Consider the following 14596-nt stretch of genomic DNA (forward strand, 5'->3'; position numbering starts at 1 on the left):
CCATCCGCATGCTCCTGTCCGGCAACCACCACGAGACGATACAGTTCTGCATCCTGCACTCACCTCGTCACCCTCTCCTCCTGGGGTTCCGCTGGCTCCGGCGTTACAACCCCACACCTCGACTGGATCACAGGGGCTATTCTGGGATGGAGTCCTGCGTGCCATCAGGTCTGCCTGAAGCAAGCCGCCGCACCTCAGCCACCCACCAGCTCAAGCTCCGCACCCGACATGTTGGGGGTCCCCGCCAAGTACCAGGCCAAGGCGGCATCCCTTCCCCCGCACAGGCCATACGATATTGCCATCGACCTCCAGCCCGGCTCCACCCCCCCCCAGAGGTCGCCTGTACTCCCTGTCCGACCCGGAGAGAGAGGCAATGGACACCTATATTAACGAGGCCCTGGCGGCGGGCATCATCCGTCCCTCCTCATCCTCGGCGGGGGCTGGCTTCTTCTTCGTGGAGAAGAAGGACAAGTCGCTTCGCACCTGTATTGACTATCGCAGTCTCAACGACATTACGGTCAAGAACCGCTATCCCCTGCCCCTCATCTCATCAGCCTTCGAACTCCTGGAGGGGGCCACGGTGGTCACCAAGCTCGACCTACGCAACGCCTACCATCTGGTCCGGGTTCGAGAGGGGGACGAATGGAAGACGGCGTTCAACACTCCCTCCGGTCACTACGAATACCTGGTGATGCCCTTTGGTCTCACCAACGCCCCCGCCGTCTTCCAGGCTCTGGTCAATGACGTGCTCAGGGACATGCTCAACAAATTCGTCTTCGTGTACCTCGAGACATGCTCAACAAATTCGTCTTCGTGTACCTCGACGACATCCTGATCTTCTTCCGATCCCAAGCTGAGCACGTCCACCACGTCCGGACGGTCCTGCAGCGCCTCCTAGAGAACTCACTCTCTGTGAAGGCGGAGATGTGTGAGTTTCACCTCCCGTCCGTCTCCTTCCTGGGGTACGTCGTAGGGAGGGGGACCATCCAGATGGACTCCACCAAGGTCTCCGCCGTCACCACCTGGCCCGCCCCGGACACCCACAAACAACTCCAGCGCTTCCTCGGTTTTGTCAACTTCTATCGGAGGTTCATCCGAGGCTACAGCACGGTGGCTGCCCCCCTCACAGCCCTAACCTCCTCCAGGGTGCAGTTTTTGTGGTCTGCCGCCGCCAACGACACCTTCCTGGCCCTGAAGGCACGGTTCAACTTCAGCCCCCATTCTGGTACTGCCTGACCCCGAATGGCAGTTCATGGTTGAAGTGGACGCCTCCGACGTGGGAGTCGGAGCTGTTATGTCCCAGAGAACCGCCTCCGACCAGAAGCTTCATCCCTGCGCCTTCTTCCGGAGGCGTTTGCACATCTCTCCCTTATAAGATGATCCAATACCTATCTAAATATATGGGCTACAATACATTTTAATAGGGAACGATTTGGTGTGATTCGATGCGATCTGATACCGTTCTTAAGATTTCTTTCATGTAGACATTCATTTTTCCATTCTAAATTAAAATATGCCAATTCTATAATAGTATACGTTAAATATCTGATGATTTCTGTTTTGTATTTTTGGCAATTTGTATACATACAAATGATATCTTTATATATACATCTTGCGATGCACCTGGACACATCATCAGTGTTGTATCCTGGGTTCATTAGGTGTTTCGGGTCTTGAAACAGACACCCACGCCCAGGCAACCCAGCCCAGATTGATCAAGCCCCCGCTTTTATCCAGGTACCACTACCTCACCCATGCCTCTCCTGATCCACAGCCACCTGAGGCGATTTCAGCTGCCTCTGTGACCATCTTTATGGCCCTTCGCTTCTTCACTCCTGTGATGCTCAGAAAGTTACAGGCCCTAGAGAGGGACTGGCCAGCAAACCCTCTGCTTCCTACTTCAATGGGCTCACACCTTGCTCGCCACCCATTGGTGCGGCACTGCTCCACCAACTCGGCGTACTTGCCTCTCTTCCTCTCACTGGCTTCTTCGATGCAGTCTTCCCAAGGGACAGTAAGTTCCAACAGGATGACCTGCTTTGAGGCTACGGAGAGCAGCACCATGTCTGGCCTCAATGTTGTGACAGCAACATTTACTGGGAACTTGAGGTGCTTCCCCAGGTCAACGTTTAGCTCCCAGTCCTGCACAGTTCAGAGCATGCCAGAGGAGGAGGTACTGGAAGCTACTGTTGGCCTCTGACCAGCTCTGATGAATGGTTTTCTTCACTGGGTCGATGCACTTGCAGTGGTTATTTCCACTGTAGATTGTGTCGGCAATGACCTTAAGGACTTGGTCATGATGCCAACGGTAGCGCTCCTCACCCAGGGCTTTCGAGCAGCAGCTGAGAATGTGCTCCAGCGTCCCTCTCCTCTGGCACTGAGGGCATGCTGGTGACTCTACTTTCCCCTACGTGAAGGTTGGACGGTCGAGGTAGAATGTCATACACAGCCTGGATCAAAAACTCATGCAGTGGGGCTCCGCTTTCCAGGGGTTGGCCCGTGTCACCTTTCGCTCCACTGCTTGCTCCCATCTTGTTCAGGCTCACTGCTGCTGCATTCCAACCATCCAATGGCACACTCCTCCTTGACTGATGCTCATACCTCCTCCTGGATCATGGCCCTCCTATCCTACCCCTTTCCCTTATCATAGCATGGTTTTGAGCTACTACCAAAGCCAGACCTTCCACGTGTCTACGTGCCCACCAGTGCGCTGTGTCTCAGGCGAGACTCAGCGACCTTGACGGCCTCTGCTGCCTTCCACTTCCGACCTGTTCTGACCTGGATGCCGGCCTGGGAGACCTTTGGGTCGCTCGACTCCCGGTATTGCAGGGCCACCCTTGTAAGGGTCATCCTGAACTCTTCATTCAGGCTGCTGATGGGGAGCTTCAGCATGTTGTTCTTCCCGTACAGGGCGATTTTGCTCAGGCTTCGAGGGAAGACCCAACAACTTCCTTAGAAACCTACTGACTCTCCTCTCAAATCCCTCAACGGTGGAGATTGGAACTTCGTACACGAAGAGGGGTCAGAGGATCTGTGGAAGGATGCCATGCTGGTATATCCAAGCTTTGAAGTTGCCTGGAAGGCCTGGCTTGTCCATCGCCACCAACCACGCTTCCAGTTCTTGGTCGCTCAGATGGCTGCCATGTCCCTCAGGGTGCTGTTAAACACTTCCCAGGCTCTTCACTGGTTTCTCGCTGATCAATGGTATCAGGGTGCTGCCAACACTGAAGTGGTACTTGTTGATGCTCTTGCCCTTCTTTAGCACCAGGGATCTGGATTTCACTGGCTTGAAGCTCATGCGAGCCCAAGTGATAAGTTCCTCCAGATCCTGTATGTATAAAATATTTTTTGCTATTTTATTATTATTTTTATTCTCCTTTTTTCTTAACTGTTAAGCTTTTTGTTTTTGAATGCTTATGGTCTGTACTGAATTGAACCAAACCATAAGAAATTCCTAGTAAAGTAAATGTACCTGGCGAAAACAAAACAATTGATTCTAAAGGTGGAGTTGCTTACCTTTAAATACATATATAAGATCAGGAAATCCCAAGTATTTGTTACCTTATGGCATTTAGATATAAAAATATCTAATATATTGTGATTCTGATATAGTAGTATATAATATAATATTGTAATGACCCTGTATGCGTTACTTTCTGCAGGCGGTTCACAAGTCTCGTAAGAGGGAATGTGCGCGCAAAATCTGGTGTATGTTTGCGAGACAGAGTTGGACAGAGAGAGTGTGAGGCAGAAGTGTTCGGTTGTCAGATCAATGGCGTGTCTTGTTACACCTTGTGGCAGTTCCGCCACCACACACCACCCAAGGGGCGTTTTCAGGACCCGCTGTCACAGAGAGAGAGACGACGGGGGGTTGTTAACACCAGTTTGTTGTAGAGAGAAAGCTAGGTGGAATTAGCCAGGAGCAGATTGAACATGTCAACACACAGGCTCCTCTCCTGAGTGAGTGTGTGTGGATGGGGTTTTTAAACCTGCTGCTCGTTAGCCCAGCTATTGCGCGTCAGGTGTAGTTGCTCAACCCATCCACACACCACATACCCGCAACACCAAACTGAGGCCAGGAAGAATTCCTGGCTGAAGCCTACCCCCCCCCCCCCACCAAGCATGAAAAAAAATGTTTGAAACATACTCTCACCCAGGGTTCCTATACCATCAACCATAAAAAGAAAATGGACTCTGAAACAGGGTTCCCATACCTTATACAAACAAATGTCCAAAAAAAATTAACACGTCCCCTTCCAAAGGACCACAGGTCTCCGCCGCAGCATGGTTGGTCAGCCGGCCTCCTTCCACCAACGCGCCGACAGACTGCCCCCTCAACCCTTCCGGAGTGTGGGGCGTCAGGCTGCTGCGCTGACTGGTGACGCCATGGCCAGACTTGGCCTAGGGGTGGCCTGGCTGCTGGGCTGCTGGATGGTCCTAGCGATGCCTGCTGGGCTGAGAAGGTAGCTGCTAGCGGTTACCCGTGATGGTTTCTGCACCGCTTCTCCCTCGGTCCCCCGCCGGACCCCCTAGGTACTGCTGCCAGTCGGGAAAGGGTTGGTGCTGGGGCCGCCGGTTGGCCCTTCTGTGTCCCTTCCCCATGCTGGAGAGTCCCTGTTCAGTTACCAGTGTGGCGGTTTCACCACCACACGCCACCCAAGTGGCGTTTTCAGGGCCCTCCGGCACAGAGACCCACACGACGGGGGGTTGTTAACACCAGTTTATTGTAGAGAGAAGGCTAGGTGGAATTAGCCAGGAGCAGATTGAACATGTCATGACACAGGTAACGAGCGTCAGGTGTAGCTGCTCAACCCATCCACACACCCCTATTCATCATCCATAAAGTTAATATTGATAATGTGTTTCTGAGAACCAGAACAATATTGACTAGTCTCAAGTGTATCGCCTACCCCTAATTCTCATTTACCAGCAACATACTGAACCAGAGACCTTTTAAATGTGAACTCTCTCGTCCCCTGAAATTCCTCCCAGGGATTAATAAAATGTTATCTTAAAGGCTCTATTATAGTCGACACAAGCCACCCACACGGCTCATGGTGCATGCACTACCAGAGAGCATGAGCATATATAGTCGCGAGCACCTCAATGACGTCATTTATAATGCATGCACTTACGACACTACCGCTGCGGCGAGGATAATTTCATCAGTCATCACTGACTCTTAATTGGATCAGTGTTCTCACCTCTTCCTCTGGAACACCAAACTTTCTCAGCAGTTGCTTTGCATTTTTGAGTGAGAGTCGCCTCAGATCAGCGTCTGTCCCCGTCACAGTCTTCTTCGCCGGCTGCGGCTCTTTGTCATCCTGCAAAATACAGAACAGGAGAAATAAAGTAAAGGAGTTGGACTTTTAAACTCCTAAAATGTCCCAATTTAGACTAGAGCTGTCACAATTATGACTTAATCGCCTGATTATTTGATACAACCACTACGATCTACAATCACATGTTTTCACCCAAATATTATGGGAATTGTTAGTCTAACAGTCTTCCCAAATATGTTCTTCCTGAAGTTGATGCATAATTATAGTAGCATGAAAGGAACATAAAAGACAATGAAATTGTTAATCACAGTTATTTGTTTGTTCATTAGTTGACAACTAAAATGTCATGATCGTGACAGCCCTAGTGTAGGCAGCATCGCTCTGGCAGCCAAACCTTCTGCTGGGTGGGCTTGTTGGGCACTTTGACGTAGGAGAAACCCTCCCCACAGCCAGTGGGGTCCGCCACACCAGTGACCTCCAGCAGACACTTCCCCTTCATGGCAGCAATGAAGGCCCTGGTTGTGTTCCAAGGAGCCGTACGGACCTAGTGTGATGAAAGTATAAGAGCTACAGTGAGACAAACCAAAGTTCTAGTTTTATTTAATTCACTCTCTTAAAGCAGTGGTACAATATTATGTACTGGAGGCACATGGACTCAAACCTCATCGTCAATCTTCATCTGAAAGTCTTCTTCGTTCTCCTCCTCTGGTGCAAAGAAGGATTTCTCTCCATATCCGGCATCCTGATGAGGAGAGTAAAATTATTGTACAGCAGGGCATTCATTTAATTTTAATACTTTCTACTTTGTTCCTTAGACTATTTAATGACCTTCAGCATATTTGTTGTTAAATTAATCCACTAGGTATTAATAAAGTGTTCTAATCTTCTCTAATCTAATCTCTATCTGTTATATAATAAACAAAGAAATAAATATTAAGCAGCTCAAAGTGCATTAAATTAATAGAAGGCAATCATATAACAATAAAATATGATAGTACTGTTTCTATATTAATTAAATTCATATATTCTTTAAGTACTTATTGTAAGTCAATTGGGACAAATTCATCCGCTACATGACATAATGTAATGTGACGTAATAATGTATATTTTTATATTCATTGGATTAAAAAAAATGCTTAGTTAATCAACATTCGTTGGTACGTCATATGCTTTCATACTGGTAGCGAACATCACTCCCTCACCATTCTCAAATTATGCAAATAATGTGATGTGGTGGTCTCACCTTGAGCCTCTGCTCGGCCACCAGCATGCTGTAGTAGGCGCAGCACTGCTCTGGGGACACCATGGCCCGGATCTCCTCCTCCGTGGGCAGCCTGAAGTCGGGCTTCAGCACCCACCAATTGGAGTCCATCCCTGGGAATTAGGCAGCTATTTATTACTGAACTCCACACAAAGAGGTGAACTAATAAATATCAGCGCCATTTTATTCCTCCATTTGCATTACAAGTACACAAATAAGAATTTATGGCTTTTTTGCTCATGTATTTACAGGATGTCCTCAACTAATATCATTGGCCACCTTATTCATTTCAATACTGATCGTTCTTGATATCCATTGTGCCAGGGATATGAAACATGAAGCGATGATGTGTATTTTTTTATACATATAATAATATACATCATATTTGACTGAATGGCATCATAATCTCTTAGACATGGGCTACCTGTGCGTTTGAAGTCGGCACAGAGTTTGAGGCGTTTCCGGATGCTGCTCTCTGAGTGCGAGGGGAAGGCTTTCTTTATGTCCTCCATGCGGATTCTCCGCGGACGATCTTTGCTCTTCCAGAAGAGCCGATAAATGAACACCTGTGGAATCAGGGCATGGCAGTAGAGTGTGTGCATAGGCCTCATTGGCAAAGTCAACAAAGTGTTATATGCAGTTTGACACGCATCAGGCCACAAACCCCTTTGACAATATTGTGTCTCTAGGAGGCCAATCTCAGACGATTTTTATTGCTAGATATGACTGATATAGATCTGATCCAAAATTCCATATCAATCTATAGTTAGGGAGATAACCGTGAAGCAATGACATCATTATTAGACATTGTCCAACGGTGCTAATGTATTGTAAATGAAATAATTGTGATTTTTATTATAAAAAAAATGTACAATACTGGGGATCCCCTGGAACTTCTTGAAGGACCACTGTCGGTCCCCAAACACCACGTTGAGAACCGCTGTGTTAGAGAATGTTGCAGTGGTCCATTTTCCCCTATAGACAATCAATGGCGAATCTTAAAGAAAAATATTAACATGAAAATAACATAAATATTTAACACAAAGATAGGCACATGGAAATACTTTCCATGGAAAGATGTATGGAAATTAAGTATGGAAATACTTTCCATCTGCCTGGTAAATTTATACAGAAATTAAAAGAACCAAACTGGGATAACGTCCGTTTCTTTAGTAATCTGTTTTCGGTGAGACGGGAGCAGAAGAGAAGAAGAAGAACAATACTGTGATCTCGCGAGAAGACGGAAGCGGAATTGCAAAAAGATCTAAAAACCGCCGCGAAACATCTCACGGCGGAGATGGAAGTTGTAAAAAATAAAATAAAATAATGCAAGAGACTATCCTGGATATACAATCCAGAAGTATGCGGGACAACCTCATCTTTTCTGGGATCCCAGAGAATAACACAGAGTCCCCAGAAAACATGGTGAAAGACTTTCTCCACACCATACAGAGTGCTGTATCCAAGCAAATTCATGGAAAGTTGAGTGGAAGGAAAAAGTCTGGTAGGAAAAGGTGCACCAGCAAAAGGGATAACCGCAGCCTTGAAAGGATTATCAATCAAAATCCATTCAAGAATTTGGGAGAGCTTCTCAAGGAGGGGACTGAGGCTGGAGTCAGCGCATCAAGAGCCACTACGCACAGACGAATCCTAGGCATGGGCTACAAATGTCACACTTGTATCAAGCCACTCCCGAACCAGAGACAACGTGAGAAGCGTCTTACCTGGGCTGTGGAGAAAAAGAACTGGACTGTTGCTCAGTGGTCCAAAGTCCTCTTTTAGAGAAGGGAAATTTTGCATATCATTTGGAAATCAAGGTCCCAGAGGCTGGAGGAAGAGTGGAGAGGCACAGAATCCACATTGCTTGAAGTCCAGTGTGAAGTTTCCACAGTCAGTGATGATTTGGGCTGCCATGTCATCTGCTGGTGTTGGTCCACTGTATTTTCTGACGTCCACAGTCAACACAGCCATCTACCAGGAAATTTTAGAGCACTTCATGCTTCCTTCTGCTGACAAGCTTTATGGAGATGTTGATTTCATTTCCAGCAGGACTTGGCACCTGCCCACACTGCCAAAGGTACCAAAAGCTGGTTCAATGACCATGTTGTGACTGTGCTTGATTGGCCAGCAAACTCGCCTGATCTGAACCCCATAGAGAATCCATAGGGTAATGTCAAGAGGAAGATGAGAGACACCAGACCCAACAATGCAGATGACCTGAAGGCAGCTATCAAAGCAACCTGGGCTTCCATTACACCTGAGCAGTGCCACAGGCTGATCGCCTCCATGCCACGCCGCATTGATGCAGTAATTCATGCAAAAGGAGGCCCAACCAAGTATTGAGTGCATAGAAATGAACATACTTTTCAGAGGCCTGACATTTCTGTTAAAAATATCCTTTTTTTTATTAATCTGATGTAATATTCAAATTTTCTGAAACAGTGAATTTGGGGTTTTCATTATCTATAGCCACAATCATCAAAATTTCAAGAAATAAGGGCTTGAAATATTTCACTCTGTAATGAATCAATATAATATATGGGTTTCACTTTCTGAAATGAGTGACAAAAAATATTGAACTGTTTCATGATATTCAAATTTTATGAGATGTACCTGTATAGACTGTTATACCGAGACTCCTCCACCAAACCCTGGTTATTTTGATCATTATGTACAGTGGGGCAAAAAAGTATTTAGTCAGCCACCAATTGTGCAAGTTCTCCCACTTAAAAAGATGAGAGAGGCCTGTTATTTTCATCATAGATATACCTCAACTATGAGAGACAAAATGAGAAAAAAAAAAATCCAGAAAATCACATTGTCTGATTTTTAAATAATTTATTTGCAAATTATGGTGGAAATAAGTACTTGGTCAATAACAAAAGTTCATCTCAATACTTTGTTATGTACCCCTTTGTTTGCAATGACAGAGGTCAAACGTTTTCTGTAAGTCTTCACAAGGTTTTCACACACTGTTGCTGGTATTTTGGCCCATTCCTCCATGCAGATCTCCTCTAGAGCAGTGATGTTTTGGGGCTGTCGCTGGGCAACACAGACTTTCAACTCCCTCCAAAGATTTTCTATGGGGTTGAGATCTGGAGACTGGCTAGGCCACTCCAGGACCTTGAAATGCTTCTTACGAAGCCACTCCTTCGTTGCCCGGGCGGTGTGTTTGGGATCATTGTCATGCTGAAAGACCCAGCCACGTTTCATCTTCAATGCCCTTGCTGATGGAAGGAGGGCTTCACTCAAAATCTCACGATACATGGCCCCATTCATCTTTCCTTTACACGGATCAGTCATCCTGGTCCCTTTGCAGAAAAACAGCCCCAAAGCATCATGTTTCCACCCCCATGCTTCACAGTAGGTATGGTGTTCTTTGGATGCAACTCAGCTTTCTTTCTCCTCCAGACACGACAAGTTGAGTTTTAACAAAAAGCTCTATTTTGGTGTCTTCTGACCATATGACATTCTCCCAATCCTCTTCTGGATCATCCAAATGCTCTCTAGAAAACTTCAGACGGGCCTGGACATGTACTGTGGTTCTGGGATGTTTGCTCACCGTTCTTATGATCATTTTGACCCCACGGGGTGAGATCTTGCGTGGAGCCCCAGATCGAGGGAGATTATCAGTGGTCTTGTATGTCTTCCATTTTCTAATAATTGCTCCCACAGTTGATTTCTTCACAACAAGCTGCTTACCTATTGCAGATTCAGTCTTCCCAGCCTGGTGCAGGTCTACAATTTTGTTTCTGGTGTCCTTTGACAGCTCTTTGGTCTTGGCCATAGTGGAGTTTGGAGTGTGACTGTTTGAGGTTGTGGACAGGTGTCTTTTTTACTGATAACGAGTTCAAACAGGTGCCATTAATACAGGTAACGAGTGGAGGACAGAGGAGCCTCTTAAAGAAAAAGATACAGGTCTGTGAAAGCCAGAAATCTTGCTTGTTTGTAGGTGACCAAATACTTATTTTACCGAGGAACTTACCAATTAATTCATTAAAAATCCTACAATGTGATTTCCTGGATTCTTTCCCCCCATTCTGTCTCTCATAGTCGAAGTGTACCTATGATGAAAATTACAGGCCTCTCTCATCTTTTTAAGTGGGAGAACTTGCACAATTGGTGGCTGACTATATACTTTTTGTATATATCGTATGTATTCTTTTAATTCTGGTTATTATATACTGCAAGATTTAGCAATAGGCATGCTATCTATGTCAGGATTTAAAATATCGCTCACTCTCATCTCACCCTCCTAATTCCCCTTCCCTACTTCTCTCATCATCTCACCTCCCTAATCCCTCTCTCCTCACTTCTATCACTCTCACTCTATTCTGTCTCACTTTATGTATGTCTAAACCGGCAATGTTCTATGTTTATCTTTGTCTACTTGTCATTTGTTTGTGTAGTTATGTATCCCTACAAACTTCCTGCAATACTATGACAGTGAAAAGGAATGTAAAGGAGGAAATCCCAGACTTCTCTATGGGAAAGGATGGGAACGGGAGTACAGCTTCAACACAGTACTGGATCCAAGTTTAGACCGTTCTCAAGCCAGAAATATTTACAAATCCTGGCGTTCTTCAGACCCTATAAAACCATATATGAGTGATCTTGCTCTTGGGGATTGTTGGCTATCAAATAACCGGCAATCTAGAGAATACACATTTTATTCACCACCCCAACAAAGTTTCTCTAGAATCAACCTTTCCTTGACAAGTAACTCTGCACTGTCCAAAATCAAAAATCCTGAAATCCACCCTATTGTAATTTCCGATCACGGGCCAATTAGTTTCAACCTGATAAATGAAACAAACCGGAACCCTACCGGCAGGTGGTGGTTTAACGCCTCACTTTTGACAGATAAAGAATTTAACCATTTATTTTCCAGAGAATGGACTTCTTTCATTTAACTGAATGACTCCCCAGAAATGTCACCATCCTTACTTTGGGAAACAGCTAAGGCTAGCTAAGAGGTAGTATTATTTCATCCTCCACTCTCAAGAAAAAGAAAGGACAAGAATGCCAAAATAAACTTGATCAGTGACTAAAGGAGTTGAACTCCCAACCAGCCCACTCATCCACTGAGCAAATCCGAAATGAGATCAGGACAATTACATCTCAACTTGATACTATCATCCATCAAAAGACATAATTCCTTATGCAACGAACAAGAGCAAATTATTTTGAATTCAATGAAAAATCAGGTAAATTTCTTGCCAATCAATTGAAACGCGATAGAGAAAAGTCACTTATTACAGCCATCAAAGATCCACAGGGTAAAATATCCCCCGCAAAACATCAATAACATATCAAGACTTTTATAATAACCTATATCACTCGGCTAATGAATCTAATACATCAAACATTCACTCATTCCTTGATGATACTGACCTTCCTAAACTTTCGACGGAGCAGGCTACCACCTTACTACTTGCTACCAACCCCTTGCTCTTGATCACCTGGGTCAGATGGTTACCCAGTGGAATTTTATAAACACTTCTGGCCACATATCTCCCCATTATTCATCAGAATGGTTACAGGGGTCAAGTCAACCTCCACCATGCATCCGCACATGAGTACTGCTCTCATTTCGGTTTTGCTGAAACCCAACAAGGACCCAACCCTCACCTCCAGTTATAGACCTGAAGCCTTATTAATTGCGACCTTAAGATTATAAGTAAAACACTAACCAAGAGAATTGAAAAAGTAATTCCATAATGATTAACCCAGATCAAAGAGGCTTTGTCAAAGGCAGACACTCATCCAGCATATGCGTTATTTATTCAGTCTGATCAGCATATCTCAAAGGAACAACTTTAATACTCTCTAGCCTCTTTGGATACCGAAAAAGCATTTGACAGAGTTAATTGGACATGTCTCTTTTCAATCCTCAACAAATTTGGCTTTGGAGAGTCCGTCATTCAATGGATCAGAATCCTCTACAACTCTCCATCTGCTTCTGTCATCACCAATGGTTACACTTCACAGCGTTTCACTCTACACGGCACAGGACAAGGATGTCCGCTCTCCCCTTTACTATTCGCCATCTTTATTGAACCCCTCTACCTTGGTATTGATATCTCCTCTAATCTGTCAGATTTGTTTACCCTTAACTTCACTCCATTGCTCAAATCCATTGAAGAAAGACCTCATTCAATGGAAAAACCTACCCATCTCACTAATTGGTAGGATAGCAGCAGTGAAAATGAATATACTTCCAAAAATAAACTAGATATTTTCAATGACCCCAGTGCACCCAACAGTACATTGGTTTAATACTCTAGACTCAATAGTCAATACATTTTATTGGAAAAACAAGAAACCGAGAATGAAACTAGCAACACTATAGAAAGAAAGACTGGAGGCCTAGCAGCCCCAAACTTTAGATACTACTATCTAGCAAACCATCTTCAATTTATAATTAAATGGTTACAACCAGAGCAACAATTGGCCCCTTGGATGGCGAGACATTGAACAAACTAAATGTCAGGAGCTATCATTATCTGATCTCCCATTCCTTACTGAATTAATAAGGAAACATAATTGCTTTTAAAACCCATTTATCGCAACAACTCTGTCATCCTGGTGGAAATTCCACAAACTCAGTTGTCACACTATCTCCAAACAAATTCACGCCAATCTGGCACAACCAAGTAATTCTGGGTAAAAACAGACCAATAATCTTTAGGTCTTGGAAAAGACAAGGAATTACTCATCTGTAACACATTTTTGAAAACAATTCGCTCATATCATTCCCAATCTTAACCCAAAGGTATAATATCGGTGGCCACGGCTTCCTTCAATTCCTTCAATTACAGCAGTCTCTAAAAGTTAAAATCAAATTGACGAACAACATCCTACAACCACCTGAAATGATTGAACATCTCACTCATATCGGTCACTTGAAAAATCCCTTTTCCAGAATATACAAACTTTTATTAAAAACAGATGACACCTTATCTTTACCTACAATGGAATTGGAAAGAGACCTTGCTGTTCCCACCAATATCAACCTGTGGAAGCTTATTTGCAACAACACCTACAACACCCGCAACTCCAAAATGCAACTCATCCAATATAAGATCTTGCACAGAGCCCATATCGCGGAACACAAAATGTTCAAAATGGGTTTTGTGGACGAAGACAATGCTCTCACTGTTCCCTTGATACCAGAGACGACTCATTTTATGCCTTCTGGCTCTGCCCACCTATCCTAGCATTCTGGACCAACATCACCAAGAAGCTATCAACCCTTCTGCGTCACAGCATTCCAGTCTCCCTGTCTTCTCTGTGACCTCTCCTCAGTCAACCCACCGCTGAAACACCACCAACCCATTTTTGTCGCCTTAACAATTGCCAAGAAAACAATATTATTCAATTAGAAAAAGAGAGATAATCTCACCACCTCGTAATGGTTGCAGTTATTAATAGATTACATCTCAATGGAAAAAATATTGGCAATATCCAAAAACAATGTTGATTCATTTCATGAAATATGGGCTACTTTTATCACGGACATAACGCCATAATTTAATACTTGAGTCTTCCTAAGTCGGTGCAATGTCATGGTGCTTTGGGGCATGTGGGGGTCCTCCTGGTATGCCGGGGCTCTGCGGTTGGGTGGATGCCCGGGTGGCTCTGGGGACATCCTCTAACTCCCCACGGGGGTGCGCTCTCGGTGCGCGGGGCGCTTGTTGCTGGGGGGTCGGGCTGTGGGTGGGGGTGCCGTCTGCCGTCCTCTGTTCTGTGGTTCGCATGCTTGGCGGCTGGGGGCTGACCAGGGGCCTGATGGCGGCGTGGACCTGCCCGACATGCCGGAGGTGCATAGCGGACTGCTCTGCACCCATGGGGGGGTAACATCGAGGTGCCCCGCGCTGGGCACAGGCTGCTACATGTATGGGCTCTTGGCACTCATGCTGGGTCGGACATCTGGTCGGCTGCGGTGGGGCAGGCCTCCCCCTTGCGCAAGGCGTGGGTGGGCATGGGAGTCCTGCCGGCTCGCCCGCTTAGCGGGCGGCTTGGGCGGGGTGTCGGTCTGTCGCCGTGGGGC

General features: G+C 45.5%; 1 protein-coding gene across 1 annotated transcript in view; it reads right to left on the bottom strand.

The window, feature by feature from the left end:
* taf1 (TAF1 RNA polymerase II, TATA box binding protein (TBP)-associated factor) overlaps positions 1 to 14596 on the bottom strand; it is a 56068-nt gene that overhangs the window by 16251 nt on the left and 25221 nt on the right. The window contains exons 18-22 of the mRNA XM_080013662.1: positions 6968 to 7109; positions 6526 to 6656; positions 5944 to 6024; positions 5677 to 5826; positions 5205 to 5324 (exon numbers count right to left, since the gene is read on the bottom strand). Coding sequence (XP_079869788.1) covers positions 5205 to 5324; positions 5677 to 5826; positions 5944 to 6024; positions 6526 to 6656; positions 6968 to 7109 — 624 coding nt within the window. The remainder of the gene's footprint in view (positions 1 to 5204; positions 5325 to 5676; positions 5827 to 5943; positions 6025 to 6525; positions 6657 to 6967; positions 7110 to 14596) is intronic.

Source organism: Zeus faber, assembly GCF_960531495.2.
Source record: "Zeus faber genome assembly, chromosome: 14".
NCBI lineage: Eukaryota > Metazoa > Chordata > Actinopteri > Zeiformes > Zeidae > Zeus > Zeus faber.